This window comes from Pantherophis guttatus, chromosome 2 (assembly GCF_059756535.1).
Source record: "Pantherophis guttatus breed Tessera chromosome 2, ASM5975653v1, whole genome shotgun sequence".
NCBI classification, from domain to species: domain Eukaryota; kingdom Metazoa; phylum Chordata; class Lepidosauria; order Squamata; family Colubridae; genus Pantherophis; species Pantherophis guttatus.
Window position 1 is genome coordinate 259,680,546 of NC_142064.1, and position 18,527 is coordinate 259,699,072.

An 18,527-nucleotide genomic window follows, 5' to 3' on the forward strand; every position below is an offset into this window, starting at 1 on the left:
GCTTCAGTCGGCGTTCCTCCTTAAATAGGCTAAGGGAGTGGCCAATTAGCCCCAAGCCTTACTCTCGAGGAGACCTCCTCCTGAGGAGCCACTCCTGCCTTTTGGCAGCTCTGCGTGCCCATGCATTGAGAAGAGGCTCCTCCTCTTCATCCTCTTCACTTAAAGGAGTTTCTGGAAGTTCTGAAGGCCCTGGCTGAATCCCCGCCTCTGGCACCACATCTTCTCCAGCCTCCTCATTGTCCGACTCAAGTGCCAGCTGCACAGGCACAGCACCACACCAGCCTCCTCGCTGTCTGAATCAGCTACTAACTGCACAGGCCGCTGACGGGCCACAATATTATCTGGTTCACTCTTTTATCAGCCCTGGGATTTTCCTCAGCAAGAAGCTACAAATCAGAAAATGAGCATCCAAAGATAAGAGAGGCAGCCTTACTGCACAGGTAGCCCTCAACTTGCAACCACAACCTAGCCCAAAATTTCTGTCGCTGAGCGAGACATTTGTTAAGTGAGGTTTCCCCCCCATTTACGACCTTTCTTGCCACAGTGGTTAAGTGAATCATTGCAGTCCTCTACTAACATGATTGCTAAGTGAATCTGATTCCCCCGTTGACTTTGCTTGCCCGAAGGTCACAAAAGGGGATCACATGACACTGCCCCCCCAAGGACACTGCATCATAAATATGAGCCAGTTGGCAAGCATCTGAGTTTTGATCACCTGACCATGGGGATGCGGCAATGATCGTGTGAAAAATGGTACTTTGAACAGTCACTAAACTGTTATAAGTCAAGGACTATCTGTAGTTTCAATTTTTTTAAAAAAAACCCTGTTTTCTGAATTCTGGGTTAGTCGGTCATTCTGAAAGCCACAGAATTCCAGAAAATACAGCTAACCCAACAGATGGTGAAGTTTCTGATGTTGAATCTCCTCATCGTGTTTTGGTTCTCGTCTGATTTTCATTAGAATGGGCCACCCTCTAGTAAAAAAACCCAAAGGAACCACAGGAACATCAGAGGAGGCTTCATATTGACATTTTAATTTATTTCAGGCAGTGAATTTCTAAAACAGCAGCTTCTAGCTTGCAAAATCTTCTGAGGAGAGCTCTCCTCACTACAGGGAAATGCAACCCCATCCCCCATCAACGTTCATCCAGCAACATATACCTTCCCTCCCCAAGCAATGAAAATCAAAACACCACCCCATTCAATCAACATCTGCTCATTATTTTCATTCACCAAGCAGCGAGTTCTCGTTCTTTGGCATCTCTTGTTCTTTGGATCTTGAAGGTCGGGTTCAAATGGGAGGAAGCAAGAGATGGCCTGAAAATGAGGGGTGGGGGGAGAAATAGCATTATTATTGCTTTCTGAGGACTCCCTGAATCGTTAAGTGTCACAGGTGGTGTGAGATTCATCATTGCTTAAAGCCTAGGAAGGAATGCTTTGAAGGGAAGAAGATGGTTTGCCAAAGAACTGGGTCGGAGCCAACGGTACTTCAGTTACCACATGACATGACTGGTTCCAGAGCGGGATGCAGGTTAGGGTTAGGGTCGTTCCTTCCTCCCTCCCTGCCCCTCCCTACTTTCCTTCCTTTCCTCCCTCCTTTCTGTCCTTTCTCCCTCCGTCCTTCATTCCTTCCCTCATCCTTCCTTCCTTCCTCCCTCTTTCCTTCCCTCCCCCTCCTCCTTCCCTCCCTTCTTTCTTCCTTCCTTTCTCCCTGCCTTTTTTTCCCTGCTTTCCTTCCTTCCTGCCTTCCTTTTCTCTCTCTCTTTCCTGTGGTGGCGCAGTGGTTAGAATTCAGTATTGCAGGCTAACTCTACTGACCGCTGACTGCCAGCAGTTTGGCAGTTCGATCCTGACCGGCTCAATATTGACTCAGCCTTTCATCCTTCTGAGGTGGGTAAAATGAGGACCCAGATTGTTGGGGGCAAATATGCGGACTGTGTAAACCACTTAGAGAGGGCTGTGAAGTGGTATGTAAGTCGAAGTGTTATTGCTATTGCTATTTCCTTTCCTTCCCTTCCCCTCCTCTCTCTTTCCTCCCTCTTACAGAGTTCATCCACCAAGCCAGTGGTGGGTTTCAAATTTTTTTACTATCGGTTCTGTGGGCGTGGCTTGGTGGGTGTGGTGTGGCTTGGTGGGTGTGGCTTGGTGGGCATAGCAGGGGAAGGATACTGTAAAATCTCCATTCCCTCCCCACTCCTGGGAGAAGGATATTGCAAAATCTCCATTTCCTCCCAATCAGCTGGGGCTTGGGAGTCAGAGAATAGATGGAGCCAGAATTTTTACTACCGGTTCTCTGAACTACTCAAAATTTCCGCTACTGGTTCTCCAGAACTGGTCAGAACCTGCTGAAACCCACCTCTATACCAAGCCAAACCCAAATGGAGGATGCAACTGTATGTTCTCAGCATCTCCAGTGTGGTGAAAGCTGCTCTCCTCACTCTAACTCTTTATTGAAGTCCAGTTCCCATCCACAAGTGTTTCTTTTGCCTCTTTCAAAGGTCGGCAATGGGCCGGCCCTGGTTGCCATTCCCACACTCTTAGCCTTGTTCCCGTGACTTACTTTGTCCCTCTGGAAAGTGCTTTCTTGCCGTGGCCCAGTGGGCCTGCAAACGTTGAAGGAGCCGGTCCTTCTCCTCTCCTTCTCGCAGAGCTTTCTGCCAAAAATAGAAGAGGAAGGTGAAGTTGAACCTGAGCAAATAGGAGGAGTAAATCCAGGGATATCTGGGAAGGGGCAGAGGTTCAAAGAAGTCAACATGGCGGCTGTAGCCTTGCCATCAAAGCTCCCTCTTTTTTTTTTTTTACGTGGGATCACGTGGCTGCCATCTTGATTATTTTTGACACCCGTGGACTTCCCTGAGTAAATCTTGCCTGCTGAAAAAGCACCACTTAGTTCCACATGGAAACCGCTTCTGAACTTTTTGCTTGGAACGGAAAAGAATGAAACTATGATTTGGGGTTTTACCGATTAGATTGATTTTTTTTTTTAATTTGATTTATATGCCGCCCTTCTCCGGAGACTCAGGGCGGCTTACAGTGCGTTAAGCAATAGCCTTCATCCTTTTGTATAGTTATACAAAGTCAGCTTATTGCCCCCACAAACTGGGTCCTCATTTAACCTACCTTAGAAAGGATGGAAGGCTGAGTCAACCTTGAGCCTTGGAGAGATTCGAACCAGCAGTAAATTGCAGGCAGCTGTGTTAATAACAGGGTGCTTTAAACCACTGTAGTACCAAGGCTCATTTTTACAGAATTTTTACAGAAATGGCTTGTTCATATTATTATGAAAAACCCAAAAGTTGTGATTCTTGTTAATGCCTTATTTTACTGCAACAGAGAGAGTCGGAAGTCGATGTTTTTCTTTTTTTCTTATCCTTCTTCACTTCTTTTCTCCCTCTTCCTCCTCACCATTTTCCTATTTACTTTTGTGTTTGTATTTTATCTTATCTTCTTTTAATGACCCCATAATCCCTTGCGGGGTAGAGTCTGGGCAACTGAATGGAGCTGAGTGTTAACTGGCCAGATGCCCTTCTTGTCGCCAATATGGAGTCATATTCAGCAGATATATTCTCAACGTGCCCAGAGAGAGAAATATCTGCCTCTACCTAGGATCGAACTCATAGCCTCCTGATTGTGAGACGAGAGCTCCACCTCTAGGCCACCACACCACACCACTCATCTTATTTTATCTTATAACCCAATAAAAATGTTAAACTGAAAAGGCACCACTTTGGAGAAAACTCTGCTGGTGATTAATCCTGTATGAAGGGAAATTGTTACATACAGGGAGTCCTCAACTTACGACTGGTCCCTTAGCGACCATAGTACTGTCCAGACAATACTGGTAGTCCTCAACTTACAATCATTCATTTACCGACTGTTCAAAGTTACAACAGCACTGGAAAAAGTTACAACCGGTCCTCACCCTTACAACTGTGGCAGCATCCCCAAAGTCATGTGCTCAAAACTTGGGCCCTTAGTAACCACGTAGTCTTGGGTCATGTGATCACCAATTGTGAGCTTCCCAACAAGTCAAATCAATGGGAAAGGCCAAATTCACTTAGTTAAGTGAATTTGCTGTGATTTGCTTAACAACCCTGGGGGGAGGGGGAAGGTTGTACAATTGAGAGTGGGTCACTTAACAACTACCTTGTTCGGCAGTAGATGTTGTGGTCACAATTGTGGTTGTTCAGTTGAGGACTACCTGTAATTTGGATAAACACTGAGTGTTTCTGACCCCAAATCTGAGAACCTTCTTCCCGTCATTCAATTGTCTCCCAAATCTAGCGCAAGTGCCTTGATAACTTTGATCACCTCCAGCGCATGTGCCTTTAGGTTCTCCATCTCTCGGAGTCCAGCCAATTTTGTGCAATGTTCCTCTAGGAGAACAGCTCCTTGGCTTAGTTTGGCTTCAGCCTGGGCCAGCTGCCTGCGGAGTTGTGCAGTATCCTGGCCTCGTTCTTTGGCATCCTGAGATTGTTGACGTAGCTGCTCCTAAATAGGAGTAGAAGCGGTTTACTTCCACAGAGAAGGAGTACAATCAAAAAACATTTTAAGTTGCACTGGCCGATAGTTGCAGTGACTGTACATGTACAGGTAGTCCTCGACTTACGACTACAATTGGCCCAAAATTTGTTGTTAAGTGAGAAATTTGTTAAGTGGGTTTTGCCCTACTTTACGACTTTTGCAGTCATAAAGTATTTATGAATGCAGTTATTAAATTAGTAACATGGTTGTAAAGTGAATCGGGCTCCCCCATTGACTTTGCTTGTCAGAAGGTCACAAAAGGTAATCCCATGACTCCGGGACACTGCAACCGTCATAAATAGGAACCAGTTGCCAACCATCCAAATTTTGATTAGATGATCATGAGGATGCTGCAATAGTCATAAGTGTGAAAAATGGCCGTAAGTCAACTTTTTTCAGTGGTGTTGTAACTTCCAACAGTCACTAAATGAGCTGTTGTAAGTCGAGGACTATCTGTACTGCAGTTTTACACATAAAGTAGATCACGGGTGTTAAACTCGATCGTGTCATGGGCCGGATCATAATGTATCACAACCTTTTTTGCCTTTGCAGAGCTGGGGTGGGCGTGGCCTTCCTGTGATGTATCCAGCCCGCCGGCCGCCAGTTTGACAGGCCTAAAATAGATTTAGCTCATCTGGTTTTAGCTCTCCTAGTTGTTTTATCCTATGAGGGATCAATCTCGCAAGTCAGAAAGTACACTTCTCTTCTCCCCACCCTCCACCTTCTTTACCTCTTGAGAAACTAGGGAGAGTCCCTTCCAGAGGTGGGCTGCTGAGGGTTTGCAGGGGTTCGGGAGAACCTCTAGCTAAGATTCTTTGCAGTTTGGAGAACCCCCAAATTCCACTCCTGGCTGGCCCCGCCCATCTTGCCCCTCCCCTTCCAGAAGTCCCCATGCAGCCTGTTTTGGACACAGGTAAGAGCAGGGTGCACGTGGAGGCTCAGGGAAGGCGAAAAATGGGCCTACTGGAATGGGCCTCCAGAGCCTGGAAAGGCCATTTTTGCCTTCCCGAAGGCTCAAAGAAGGCCTCCGGAGCCCAGGGAGGGCAAAAATGCCACCCCCCCAACATGGTGCAGAAGGGCGACTAGGCCACGCCCACCATGGCCACGCCCACCCAGCAACCAGGCAGAAAACCACTTGCTAAAATTTTTGAAGCCCATCCCTGGTCCCTTCTAAGCTTCTTGCCCCACCCACTATCCAGCTGTGGGCTATGCTGCCTCTTCTCTGACAATTCCATTGGTAGAGTCTCTTTGCCAAGCCCCCCCCGCCCCCCGAAGGTCTTTCCCACATGCCATCACAAGATCGAAGACAAGATTGAAGAGAAGGACCAATCTTCTTTAAGGTTCCCGAATCACGGGATGCTCCCCGTCGTACCTATTATTTACCTGGAGTTTGTGTTCTCGGGCACTGGCTGCATCTTCTACCACCTGCAGCTGCCTCTGCCACTCGGCCTGGAGCCGGGCCTGTTCAGCCAAGGACTGGGCCAGCAAATCCTCCTTCTCCTGGATCTGCTGGAGCAACGCTGGAGCCAAGTCGGAGCTGCTGAGGGAATTTGCAAGAGCCTAGATAGAGAGGCGGAAGAAGAATAGAATAACAGAGTTGGAGGGGACTTTGGAGGTCTTCTAGTCCAACCCACTGCTCAAGCAAGAAACCCTATACCAGTGATGGCTAACCTTTTTGCCATTGCGCGCCAGGAAGGGGGGGCAGGGGAGGTTCACGTGCACGTGTGCCCACACCCATAATTCTATGCACCCCGCCCCGCGCATGACACCCCTCCCGCTCCTGGCATGTGATAGCCCAGTAGGCCCGTTTTTCTTCCTCACCTGGCTCCAGATCCACTCTATGCATCTGAGGAGGGTGAAAACAGCCTTTCCCACTCCCTCGGAGGCTCTCCAGAGGCCTGAAATGGCCTGTTTCCCAACCTTCGGTTGTAGAGAGGCTCTGGAGATTGGGGACAGCAAGAAAGTCACTTCCTGTACAATTGGAAGTTGGAAAATGGGCCGTTTCAGGCCTCCGGAGGGCCTCCGAAGGGGTGAGGAAGGCTGTTTTCGCCCTCCTCAGATGCATAGAGAGGATCTGGAGCCAGGTGAAAAAGAAAAACGGGCCTTCCCCACCCACCAGGCCCTGCGGAAGCAGGAAACAGCCTGTTTCACTACTTCTTGTGGGCCCAGAAGACCTGAAAATCAGTTGGTTGGTGTGCGCATGCGTGCCGGAGCTGAGCTGGTGTGCCAGGCGACATGGCTCCGCGTGCCACCTGTGGCACACGTGCCATAGGTTCACCATCACGGCCCTATACCATTTCAGACAAATGGTTGTCCAATATCTTCTTAAAAACTTCCAGTGTTGGAGCAGTCACAACTTCTGGAGGCAAGTTGTTCCACTGATTAATTGTTCTGTCAGGAAATTTCTCCTTAGTTCTAGATTGATTTTCTCCTTGATTAGTTTCCACCCATTGTTTCTTGTCCTGCCCTCAGATGCTTTGGAGAATAGCTTAACTCTCTTTTCTTTGTGGCAGCCCCTGAGATATTAGAAGACTGCTATCATGTCTCCCCTAGTCCTTCTTTTCATTAAACTAGACACACTCAGTTCCTGCAACCGTTCTTCATATATTTCAGCCTCAAGTCCTCTAATCATCTTTGTTGCTCTTCTCTGCACTCTTTCCAGAGTCTCCACATCTTTTTTATATCGTGGTGACCAAAAGTCACCCAATCTGGAAAGGGCCATCTTCTACAGTAAAAATGTTTGAAGGTGCAGGTAGGGTAGTGGGGGAAGGTGCTGGATTAGAAGCAGAGAGGCCCAGGACATAATCATCTCTCAGCCATGTAGTTTCCCTGGAGTACTCTGAGCCAGCCCCTCTCTTACAACCCAACAACCATTGTGGAGCAGAAGGGAAGATTCTGGGCCAGGAAAAGAGAGACCCAGGTTCTAATCATCCTTCAACCACGAAAGCTGTATGGAACCCACTTTCCACCCAACCTACCTCAGAAGATTATGACTGTGTAGAAAAATAAGAGGAAAAGCACCATTAGGGTGCCTCAAGGTCCTGAATGAAAGGCGGGAGACAAAAACAGGTAGTCCTCGACTTACGACCACAATCGAGGCCAACGTTTCCGTTACTAAGTGAGACAGTTGTTAAAAGAGACTTCTGCCCCATTTTACCACCTTTCTTACCACAGTTGTTAAGTAAATCTCTACAGTTGTTAAGTTAGTAACATGGTTGTTAAGTGAATCTGGCTTCCCCATTGACTTTGCTGGTCAGAAGGTCGCAAAAAGTGATCACATGATCCCCCGGGACATTGCCACCGTCATAAATAGGAGTCAGTTGCCAAGTGTCTGAATTTTGATCACGTGACCACGGGGATGCTGCAATGACAGTCATAACTTGCTTTTTCCAATGCCGTTGTTAACTTCACTAAATAAACGGTTGTAAGTCGAGGACTACCTGGACAACGTATCGATAACTAAAATCTGAATTTGGTAGAGGAAGAGCTACCTCCACATCCTTGGTGCTACTGGTCAAAGCTTCCTGGAGGGCTTTAATTAAGGTTTCCTTCTCCTTCAAAGTGAAGACCAAGGTTTGGCCCTGCAGTTGCCAGAACTCCTGAGTTGAGGTACAGAGAGACTCCAGGCGATGGATTTCCCGCTCCTTCTGGTTCAAAAGCTCCCTCAGAGCCTGAGACATTGGGGGAAGGGAAGGAGAAGAAGGGCCAGAGAAGGTAAAAAGCTTCCAGACAACCCAACAACTGCAAATTCTCGTCTGTCCCAAGTCTCCCTCTCGATATTCATTAGAGATTTTACACCAAGGATGTTGTGGCCCATCAGTGGCCTGTGCAGCTAGTAGCTGATTCCGACAACGAGGAGGCTGGTGTGGTGCTGCGCCAGCAGCCTGTGCAGCTGGCACTCGAGTCGGACAGCGAGGAGGCTGTAGAAGATGTGGTGCCAGAGGCAGGGATTTAGCCAGGGCCTTCAGAACCTCCAGAAGCTCCCATAAGTGAAGAGGAAGAAGAGGAGGAGCCTCATCTCAATGCACGGGCGCGCAGAGCTGCCAAAAGGCAGGAGTGGCTCCTCAGGAGGAGGTCTCCTCAAGAGTAAGGCTTGGGACTAATTGGCCACTCCCTTAGCCTATTTAAGGAGGAATGCCGACTGAAGCAATTTGCAGGGAACAACTTCGTTCACTCTCCTTCGCGTCTTGATCTTAGTTCTCTGCCAATTGCTTCTGGGCTTTCTGCCAACCATAGTAAGATTACGATTATTAATTCTTTGGATTCTTGTAGGCTGTTAAGAAAGTTAATTAACAGCCTTTGTTTGAAAAAAAACTGATTTAATTTAGTAAACTAAGGTTTGTACAGACTTTGTGTGTGCTGCGTTCTTTGGGGTCTGTAGCTGGGGCAGAACAAAGGGTCATTCCTCCAACCTTTGGAAAAATCGACATGATGGCTAGTCCTTCATTTATGACTCTAATGGACTCTGCCCATGATGGTCTTAAGTCATGAGAGTCGCAAAGCAGGTCACCGACATGACTGACCCAATTTTATATAAACTTTTTTTTGCAGTGGTCATTAAGCGAACGGCAGGAGTGGTGCAGTGGCCTAGAGGTGGAGCTCTCGCCTCATGATCAGGAGGCTGTGGGTTCGATCCTAGATAGCGGCAGATATTTCTCTCTCAGGGCACAATGAGTAATTACCGTATTTTTTGGAGTATAAGACGCACCGGAGTATAAGTTTTTGGGGAGGAAAATAAGAAAAAAGCTGATTGGCGGGTGGATCGGCCTCCTGGAATACCCCCAATCAGCTGTTCCGAGGTGAATTTTAGCAACAGGTTCTTTGGTTGTGAGCTCTGTGCCTTGCTTTTTTTTTTGCTTTTTTTCTGCCTCTGAAACTTCTGAAACTCCGTTTCAGGAAACTTTTTTCCTGCCTCTAAAAGCCTCCGAAAGAGAGCTTCAGAAAAAAAGCCTGAAGCTCTGTTTGAGGGCTTCTTTTCTGAAGCTTCTTTTCTGATACTTTTTTCAGCCTCTGAAACCTCTGTTTGAGAAGCTGGGCAGGGCTACATTCAGAGTATAAGACGCATCCAGATTTTCACCCTTTTTTTGGGGAGGAAAAGGTGCGTCTTATATTCCGAAAAATACGGTATATGCTGCAAACTCTGCATTGGCAATAGGAAAGGCATCCGGCCAGTCAACACTCTGCTCCATTCAGTTGCCCCAACTCCACCCCTATGTAAGGGATTGTGGGGTCATTAAAAGACATAAAAAATTAAGCGAACGGCATGGTCGTTAAGCAACCATTGTAAAGTGAGTGCCGTGGCCATAAAATGAGGCCCTTGTTTCCTGTGAGCCGATTCTGCTGAAAACTAGAACCAAATGCTAGTTTTCAACAAAACTATCATAAATATGATCATGGGAACAGATGGTTGTTGCGAATGGCTGGAAGTGTGGGCCAGTTGCTAAGCACCATGATCACGGGGAAGTGGGCCGGACATTGGAATTTCGGAACGGTGTCGTAAGTACTTCTGAGGAGGTCTGTTATAACTTTAATGGTCACTAAGCAACCACTGTAAATTGAGGACTACATCGGTTCATACAGCAAGAATGCATACTTAAAAAAGAAAATAGAACATATGTTATTAAAAACATATAAATGTATAAATAACATGTAAACAAATAAACAAGGTGTGATACAATATATCTGGCATGAAACAATCAGTCAATGCTTCTCTATGGTTCTAGAGGCAAGAAACTTGGAAAGAAGGAAAATGCAATATTGTTAAATACTATTTGAAGTTACACTATACTTCCATGTCGGAAGCACCAAAGCATTTCCATGGTGAAAGGATCAACTGGTGACATCACCATTGCCTGAGGGATGCCCAACTGGGGGCTCCTTTTGCATCCCTGTTAGGTTTTCCACCAAAGTGGTACCCATCTATCTACTTGCAGTCGTCCACTTTCAAACAGTTTGTGGGGGCAATAAGCTGACTTTGTATAAATATACAAAAGTATGAAGGCTATTGCTTAATGCACTGTAAACCGCCCTGAGTCTCCGGAGAAGGGCGGCATATAAATCAAAAAAAAAAAAAACTGCTGGGTCGACAGGAGCTGGAGTGAGTGATGGGAGCTCACTCCACCACATGGCAGCAACCGGGTCTCAAACCCGAGCCTGACAATCATCAGCCCAGGAACCTACCCACCTGAGCCATCATGCTTCTAATGTTTGAAGTTGTCACACTCTTTCCCAAAACTTCACACATCCAGAAACATGAGAAAAACTACTAAGAAGGAAGCCAGATCTATAACAACTTCTGCCATCATGCTGCACCAAGTCAAACAATCTTCCACCATATTGTCTGCATTACCAGATCCCTCCCCAGATCTGCCCATTCATACATGCATGGTCTCCTCTTCCGTGCGGAGGCTGGTGTTGAGTTGTGCCAAGTCAGCATCTTTATCTTTCAATGCTTCCTGAAGGTGTCTTAACTGACGATGAACGGACTCCAGGGCCAAGAAATGGTTGGATTGAGTCTTCTGTGGTGGTCAAAGCAAAAAAAGAGAATTAGGAGTTAGGATGGATGGATGGATAGATAGATAGATAGATAGATAGATAGATAGATAGATAGATAGATAGACAGAGTGAGAGGATAGATAGATAGCTAGATAGCTAGATATACAGAGTGGGAGAGAGGATAGATAGATAGATAGCTAGATAGATAGATAGATAGATATAGATAGATAGATAGATAGATAGATAGACAGATAGATAGATAGACAGATAGACAGATAGATAGATAAGATATACAGAGTGAGAGGATAGATAAGATAGATAAATAGATATACAGAGTGGGAGAGAGGATAGATAGATAGATAGATAGATAGATAGATAGATAGATAGATAGATAGATAGATAGATAGATAGATGATATATATAGATAGATTAGATATAGAGATTAGATAGCTATAGCTACAAATATATAGATGTAGTTAGATATAAAATAGATTAGATTGATAGATAAGGTAGATATAGATAGATAGATGATAGAGATACAGAGATTAGATATAGAGATTAGATAGCTATAGCTACAATATATAGATGTAGATAGATATAAAATAGATTAGATAGATAGATAGATAGATAGATAGATAGATAGATAGATAGATAGATAGATAGATAGATGAGATAGAGAGAGAGAGAGAGAGAGATTGATAGAGTATTTTATTGGCAATGTGTGCTTTTCTTGTCTTCGTTTAGGTTGAACGCAGGATCTATAACCCCAAATATTATCAAATATTTCTGATTCCCAATGCTTCAACAACTGTAGAAATCCTGTACAGGTAGTCCTCAACTTACAACCATTCCTTTAGTGACCATTCAAAGTTACAAGGGCACTGAAAAAAGTGACTTAGGCCGTTTTTCACACTTACAACTATTGCAGCATCCCCACAGTCACGTGATCCAAATTTGGATGCTTGGCAACTGGTTCATCTTTATGACGGTTGCAGTGTCCCAGGGTCATGTGATCCCCTTTTGCGACCTTCTGATAAGCAAAGTCAGTGGGGAAGCCAGATTCACTTAACAACCGTGTTTCTACCTTATAAATGCAGTGATTCACTTAACCCCTGTAACAAGAAAGGTCATAAAATGGGGAAAAAACTCACTGAACAATTGTCTTGCTTAGCAACTGATATTTTGATCTCAATTGTGGTCATAAATCGAGGACTACCTGTAACAAAACATTCCTCATAAATAAATAGGCCTAGTTACAATAATTTATAACGGTAATTTATAACATAAATTTCAGAAGTTGTGGTTGCACCATCACTGGAGGTTCTTAAGAAGCAATTCGACAGCCATTTGTCCAGAATGGTATAGGGCCGTGATGGTGAACCTATGGCACATGTGCCACAGGTGACATGTGGAGCCATATCTGTGGGCAAACGAGTGTTGTGCTAGCTCAACTCCAGTGTTACGGCCAGCTGATTTTCAGGCCTTCCGGGCCCACTGGAAGTCGGGAAACAGGCTGTTTCCGGCCTCCGGAGGGCCTCCCGGGGGTGGGGGGGGTTGGAGGCCATTTTCACCCTCCCTAGGCTCCAAGAAAGCCTCTGGAGCCTGGGGAGGGTGAAAAATGGGCCTACTGGGCCCACCGTGCCATCGCGTGCCAAAAGCAGGGGGAGCGCAGGTGTGTGTGTGTCACACGCGCATGCGTGGGGGACAGGGCAAGAGGGGGCATTGAATTATGGGTGTGGTATAGGGTCTCCTGCTTGAGTAGGGGGTTGGACTAGAAGACCACCAAGGTCCCTTCCAACAACTGTTATTCTGTTCTATTAAAATTTCAAGGCAGGCCTATGCAAGAAGGCCACCTCAGTGTTCAGGGCTCAGAAGGGAAAACAGATTTCAGGCCTGAGCAACCATTTTACATCTTCTTATGTCAGGGATCAAGGACTTTGGGTTCAAAGATTAACTTGGCCTATAATGATAGCTTATGATGCTCACAGAATTTCAAACAAGGCCTCTTTTTCTGTCACGGCAGGAAGAGTGACACTCCAGCTGAACTGCCTCAAATGTTGCTGTCCAGCCATTATACCTTCTTCTTCCTTCTGAGAGCCAGCTTCTTATCATCTTTCTCCATCTAAGTCTGCTTGGAAAATATTAAATTTATAGCATTTTGGGGTTATCTCAAAAACTAGCAGGGTTCCCTACATTAGATAACCTCTGTGTCACTCTTGGCTCTGCTATCCAATACTGACCCTTCGAATTGGAGAAGTTTCTGCATGTAACTTGGAATTTCAACGTCAGATTCTTGTGCTTTGCTATTGTTGTGACCTAGGCTTACTGAGTCATTAAAGACACAATTAGTCCCAAACAAACCTATTTTATTGTAACAGCTGAAAATTACGTTCATTCCCAGCTGAGTCCCAATTAGTTGCAAAACAAGTCCTTCGGAAGAAGTCCTTCGGGATAATCACCAACCTTTATCTTCTTTGACACCCTGCCAAAGGTCTTACTTGGCAAAGCCCCACGAAGTTCAGAAACAAACAAGAGATGCCGACTGGAAACAGAGTTAGCAATGTTGCTTTCCTGCAAAAGGCTTAAGTGCCTTTGTTTCTCTTTTAAGCCTTATGGGAGGGGCCAGTTATCTCCTGGCCTTACTCCCGAGTCGTCCCTTTTGCTTTAGCTGCTCTTGCCTTCTGGCAGCTCTGCGCATGCGTGCACTAGGAACAGGCTCCTCCTGTTCCTCTGCCTCTTCACTGTCCGACTCTGGGGAATCCGGAGTCCGCACATCCAGATGGCCCTGGCTCCATCTCTGCCTTCGACGCAGAGCCCTCGTCCGAGCCTTCCCCAGAGTCCAGGACTGGCCCATGTTCCTCCCGGCCTCCTCACTGTCTGACTCCACTGCCAGCTCCGCAGGCTGCTGGCGGACCACAACAGCTATCAAGCTTCTAATCTAAAGAGGTTTTGGGGCTAATCCGAACTCCCAGATGTTCTTTAACTACAATTCCCAGAATCTCTCTCCTTGGCTTTGCTGGTTCAGCTGTTGGGAGTTGTAGTTCAGCTATATAGGGAGAACCACAGGTCGTCCATCTAGCCAACAAGGAACACTTAGCTCCCAACTTCTGATCCTGAAGAACCCAGAACTTCAGTTGCTCTCAAACAGGATGAGACATTTCTGTTTCCTCTTTATGGTTTACCTCTAATGCTTGATCTCTATCTTTTAGACGCAGGGCCATCTGCTTGATCAGGGTTTCCAACTTGGGGGCGTTCACCCCAGGCGATCCGAGGGACAACAAGATGACCAGACAGTCCTGGAGAAGAAAATTAAGACAAAAGAATTAAGACAAAAGAATCAGAGAGTTTCTTTTCCGAAAGGACCAAATTAGTGGTGAAATGTAAATTTTGTTACTACCAGTTCTGTGGGCGTGGCTTGGTGGTGGTGGTGGGTAATATGACTGAGTGGGCGTGGCCAACTTTAAAAAAAAAACTTTTAAAACCATTTTTCTACAATCTTTTCGCCTGAAGAGGTTGTTAAAAAAATGCTTTTAAAGCCTCTGACGATCGCAGCTGACTTGCCTGATCGGCAGAGGCTTTGTTTTTACTTTTAAAAGCATTTTTTCTATAACCTCTTCGGCCGAAGAGATTGTAGAAAAAATGCTTTTAAAAATTAAAAAAAAGCCTCTGATGATTGCGCAGCTCAGGCAATGGGGGGGGGACAGGGATTTTTGCTACCGGTTCTCCAAACTACCCGCCTCCATCGCCACCGGATCAGATGATCCGGTCCGAACCAGGAGCATTTCACTCCTGGACCAAATTCTTCCTTACTTCTTTTCCTTCCTCACTTTCATCTCTTCTTTTTCATTATATTTGGGATGTTTGCTTGTTTATGAAATTTATATCCTGCCTATCTCACACTGCAAAGTGACAGAGAGGATTTTGTATATTTGCATCTCAAAGAACTCCACTACCCCCATCCTCACCCTAGCTTAATTTTTACCCGTGTGCCATTCCCCACCCTGTGCACCCTGGAGTGGGTGGGATCTTAAGTAGGGCTTATTTTGGGGGGGGGGGTTAGGGCTTATTGGGTGCATGTGTAAAAATCAAGCTAGGGCTTACTTTCAGGGTACATCGTATTTTCGGGGAAACATGGTATGTGTATGTATGTACGTATGTATGTATATATATGTAGACACACCGTATTTCATCTCACATCTCAGCATTTAGCATGTGTCCATCGAGGTCAGAGTCAACATCCATAATTGTTCGCTTTGTGACTTCCACGGCTCAAAAGTTATCTTCAAATAAACTCCTTCCTTTGCACATTACTGTTTACCTCTTTCTTTTCACTTTGCACCCACAAAGGTTAGCAAAGGCTGAAACCACAACTGCATGTGTTGAGGCTCTGGGGTTACATTAAATCAGGGGTCCCCAACCTGTGGGCCATAGCCCACTGCTGGGCCACAGTGTTGTGGCCCGTCAGCGGCCTGTGCGGATTGTAGCTGATTCTGACAGCGAGGAGGCTGGTGTGGTGTTGTGCCAGCAGCCTGTGCAGCTGGCACTTGAGGCGGACAGTGAGGAGGCTGAAGAGGATGTGGTGCCAGAGGCAGGGATTCAGCCAGGGCCTTCAGAACCTCCAGAAGCTCCTTTAAGTGAAGAGGACGAAGAGGAGGAGCCTCTTCTCAATGCATGGGCGCGCAGAGCTGCCAAAAGGCAGGAGTGGCTCCTCAGGAGGAGGTCTCCTCAAGAATAAGGCTTGGGACTAATTGGCCACTCCCTTAGCCTATTTAAGGAGGAATGCCGACTGAAGCAAGTTGTAGGGAACAACTTTAGTTCACTCTACTTCGCGTCAGGATTCTCTGCACATGGCTTCTGGGCTTTCTGCCAACCTTCGTAAGATTGTGATTACTTTATCTTTGGTTTCTTGAGGGCTGTTAAGAAAGCTTATTAACAGCCTTTGTTTTGAAAAAGACTGAGTTATTTTAGTAAATTAAGTTTTGTACAAACTTTGAGTGTGCTGCCTTCTTTGGGATTCGTAGCTGGGGCAGAACACACAGCCAATGGTGGGTTGCTCCCGGTTCTGTCCGGTTCTATAGAACCGGTAGTAAAACTGGCAGGAAGCTCCGCCCACCCAGCACGACGTCATCATTGGTGATCTGCGCATGTGCAGAAGAGCACATGATCATGCTGCGAACTGGTAATAAAGGTAAGTGGAACCCAATCCTGGCCACAGTCTATTCACAACTGGGCCATGTGAGTGGCCAGCTGGCGTGCACGCATGTGCATACGTGCACAGCCTAACTTGCACAACCATCGCAGGGGCTCATGGCCCCACTTGCACCTGACCCTCCCACAAAACTATCCCCTTTCCCTCCTTCTCCCCCCCCCCCCAAGCTCCGGGCCGCCAACCTGGAAATGTTGGGGAACTCTGGAATATCAGTAATCCTCAATTTACCACCAGTCATTTAGTGACTATTAAAAAGTTCCAACAGATCTACCTGAGGTATTTATGACCTGGATTTGAAATTCTGACAGTCTCCCACTCCCATGTGCCATGTGTGATAGCACATCGGATGCTCAGCAGCTCGGCTGCAATTATCGCCATTTGACGTCTCCCTTTGTTATTATGTGACCATGTATTAATAATGATGTGACCATGTATTAATGATGGTTTTGTCAAAAACCGGCATTTTCTTCCAGTTTTTGGCAAAATCGTGCTCATAGCAAAGCATTGGTTTGCTTAACAACTGGAGCAGCTGGAACTGTTCCAAATGTTTTATTTTCAAGGCAGAAATAGGAAATACCTGAACCAATGGGAATCTGGCTAAAAACAGCCCTCTTACTTTGGTTCCTTCACCTTCCCTTATGAAAGGGATGTCAAGTTGGCATCGTCATGGCGGCGTCACATGATGTATCGCAACTTTTTCCCCCTTTGCTAAACTGGGCGTGGGAGTGGCCAGCATGTGACGCATCTGGCCCGAGGGCCGCGAGTTTGAGGTTACCAGACTGGGTGAGGGATACCTTATGATATCCCTCACCCACTTCCAGGAAACGAGACAGGTGAGGCAATCATTGGATCACCTGGAAGACCAGTAGTGTCTCTCTTGCTCGGCTCACCTGTAAGACCTCCTCCTTGCTTTGCAGACACCTGGTCAGTTGATGGATCAGCTGCTCCTGGTGATTCATGGCCTCCTCAAGTGGAAAACCAGCTTCCTGTGGTCACAGAGAGTGGGGTGGGGAAAAAAATAAAAGGAAAATATTCCAGCCTTGTGAGGTAGGCCAGATAAGAAGCAAAGCCAGAATTATTAGCTCTGTCACTAAAGGTAAAAGTAAAGGTTCCCCTCGCACACATGTGCTAGTCGTTCCCGACTCTAGGGAGGCGGTGCTCATCTCTGTTTCAAAGCCGAAGACATCTCCGTGGTCATGTGACTGTCATGACTAAAAGCCAAAGGTGCACAGAACGCTGTTACCTTCCCACCAAAGGTGGTCCCTATTTTTTCTACTTGCATTTTTTTTAACGTGCTTTCGAACTGCTAGGTTGGCAGAAGCTGGTACAAGTAACAGGAGCTTACTCTGTTACATGGCACTAGGGATTCGAACTGCTGAACTGCCGACCTTTCGATTGACAAGCTTAGAGTCTTAGCTACTGAGCCACCATGTCCCTCTGTCTCTAGTGCAAGGTTATAGTAACAGAACCAATGCATGTCTGAAAGTACAGGTAGTCCTCAACTTACAACTGTTTATTTACTGATACCTCGAAGTTACAACAGTACTGAAAAAAGTAAGTTCTGTACTGTAAGTTCACACTTACAGCCAGTTATGTGAACTACTGCAGTTGTTAAGTTAGTAACACAATTGTTAAGTGACTCTGGCTTCCCTGTTGACTGCTTATCAGAAGATCCCAAAAGGTGATCACATGACCCTGGGACACTGCAACCGTCATAAGTATGAACCAGTTGCCAAGCAGCTGAATTTTGATTACATGGCCATGAGGATGCTGCAATGGTCATAAATGTGAAAAATGATCGTAAGTGTTGCGGCCCGTCAGCGGCCTGTGCAGCTAATAGCTGATTCCGACAGCGAGGAGGCTGGTGTGGTGCTGCGCCAGCAGCCTGGGTAGCTGGCACTCGAATCAGACAATGAGGAGGCTGTAGAAGATGTGGTGCCAGAGGTGGGGATTCAGCCAGGGCCCTCAGAACTTCTAGAAGCTCCCATAAGTGAAGAGGAAGAAGAGGAGGAGCCTCTTCTCGATGTACGGGCAGGCAGAGCTGCAAAAAGGCAGGAGTGGTTCCTCAGGAGGAGGTCTCCTCGATAATAAGGCTTGGCAATTTGCAGGGAACAACTTCGTTCACTCTCCTTCGCGTCCTGATCTTAGTTCTCTGCAAATTGCTTCTGGGCTTTCTGCCAACTATAATAAGATTACAATTATTTATTCTTTGGATTCTTGTAGGCTGTTAAGAAAGTTAATTAACAGCCTTTATTTGAAAAAGAGTGATTTAATTTAGTAAACTAAGGTTTGTACAGAC

The 18,527-nt window shown here is 46.2% G+C and overlaps 1 protein-coding gene across 8 annotated transcripts in view; it reads right to left on the bottom strand.

Annotated features, from left to right (window-relative positions):
• Nucleotides 1–1,018: 1,018 nt before the first annotated feature.
• LOC117667843 (uncharacterized) overlaps nt 1,019–18,527 on the bottom strand; it is a 31,570-nt gene continuing 14,061 nt past the window's right edge. For all 8 annotated transcript variants that reach the window (XM_034421454.3, XM_060693334.2, XM_087883937.1 and 5 more), the window contains 8 exons: nt 17,119–17,214; nt 14,202–14,315; nt 10,905–11,042; nt 8,016–8,195; nt 5,908–6,084; nt 4,312–4,491; nt 2,561–2,654; nt 1,019–1,317 (listed from right to left, as the gene is read on the bottom strand). In XM_034421454.3, coding sequence (XP_034277345.3) covers nt 1,292–1,317; nt 2,561–2,654; nt 4,312–4,491; nt 5,908–6,084; nt 8,016–8,195; nt 10,905–11,042; nt 14,202–14,315; nt 17,119–17,214 — 1,005 coding nt within the window. In that variant the 3' untranslated portion in view covers nt 1,019–1,291. The remainder of the gene's footprint in view (nt 1,318–2,560; nt 2,655–4,311; nt 4,492–5,907; nt 6,085–8,015; nt 8,196–10,904; nt 11,043–14,201; nt 14,316–17,118; nt 17,215–18,527) is intronic.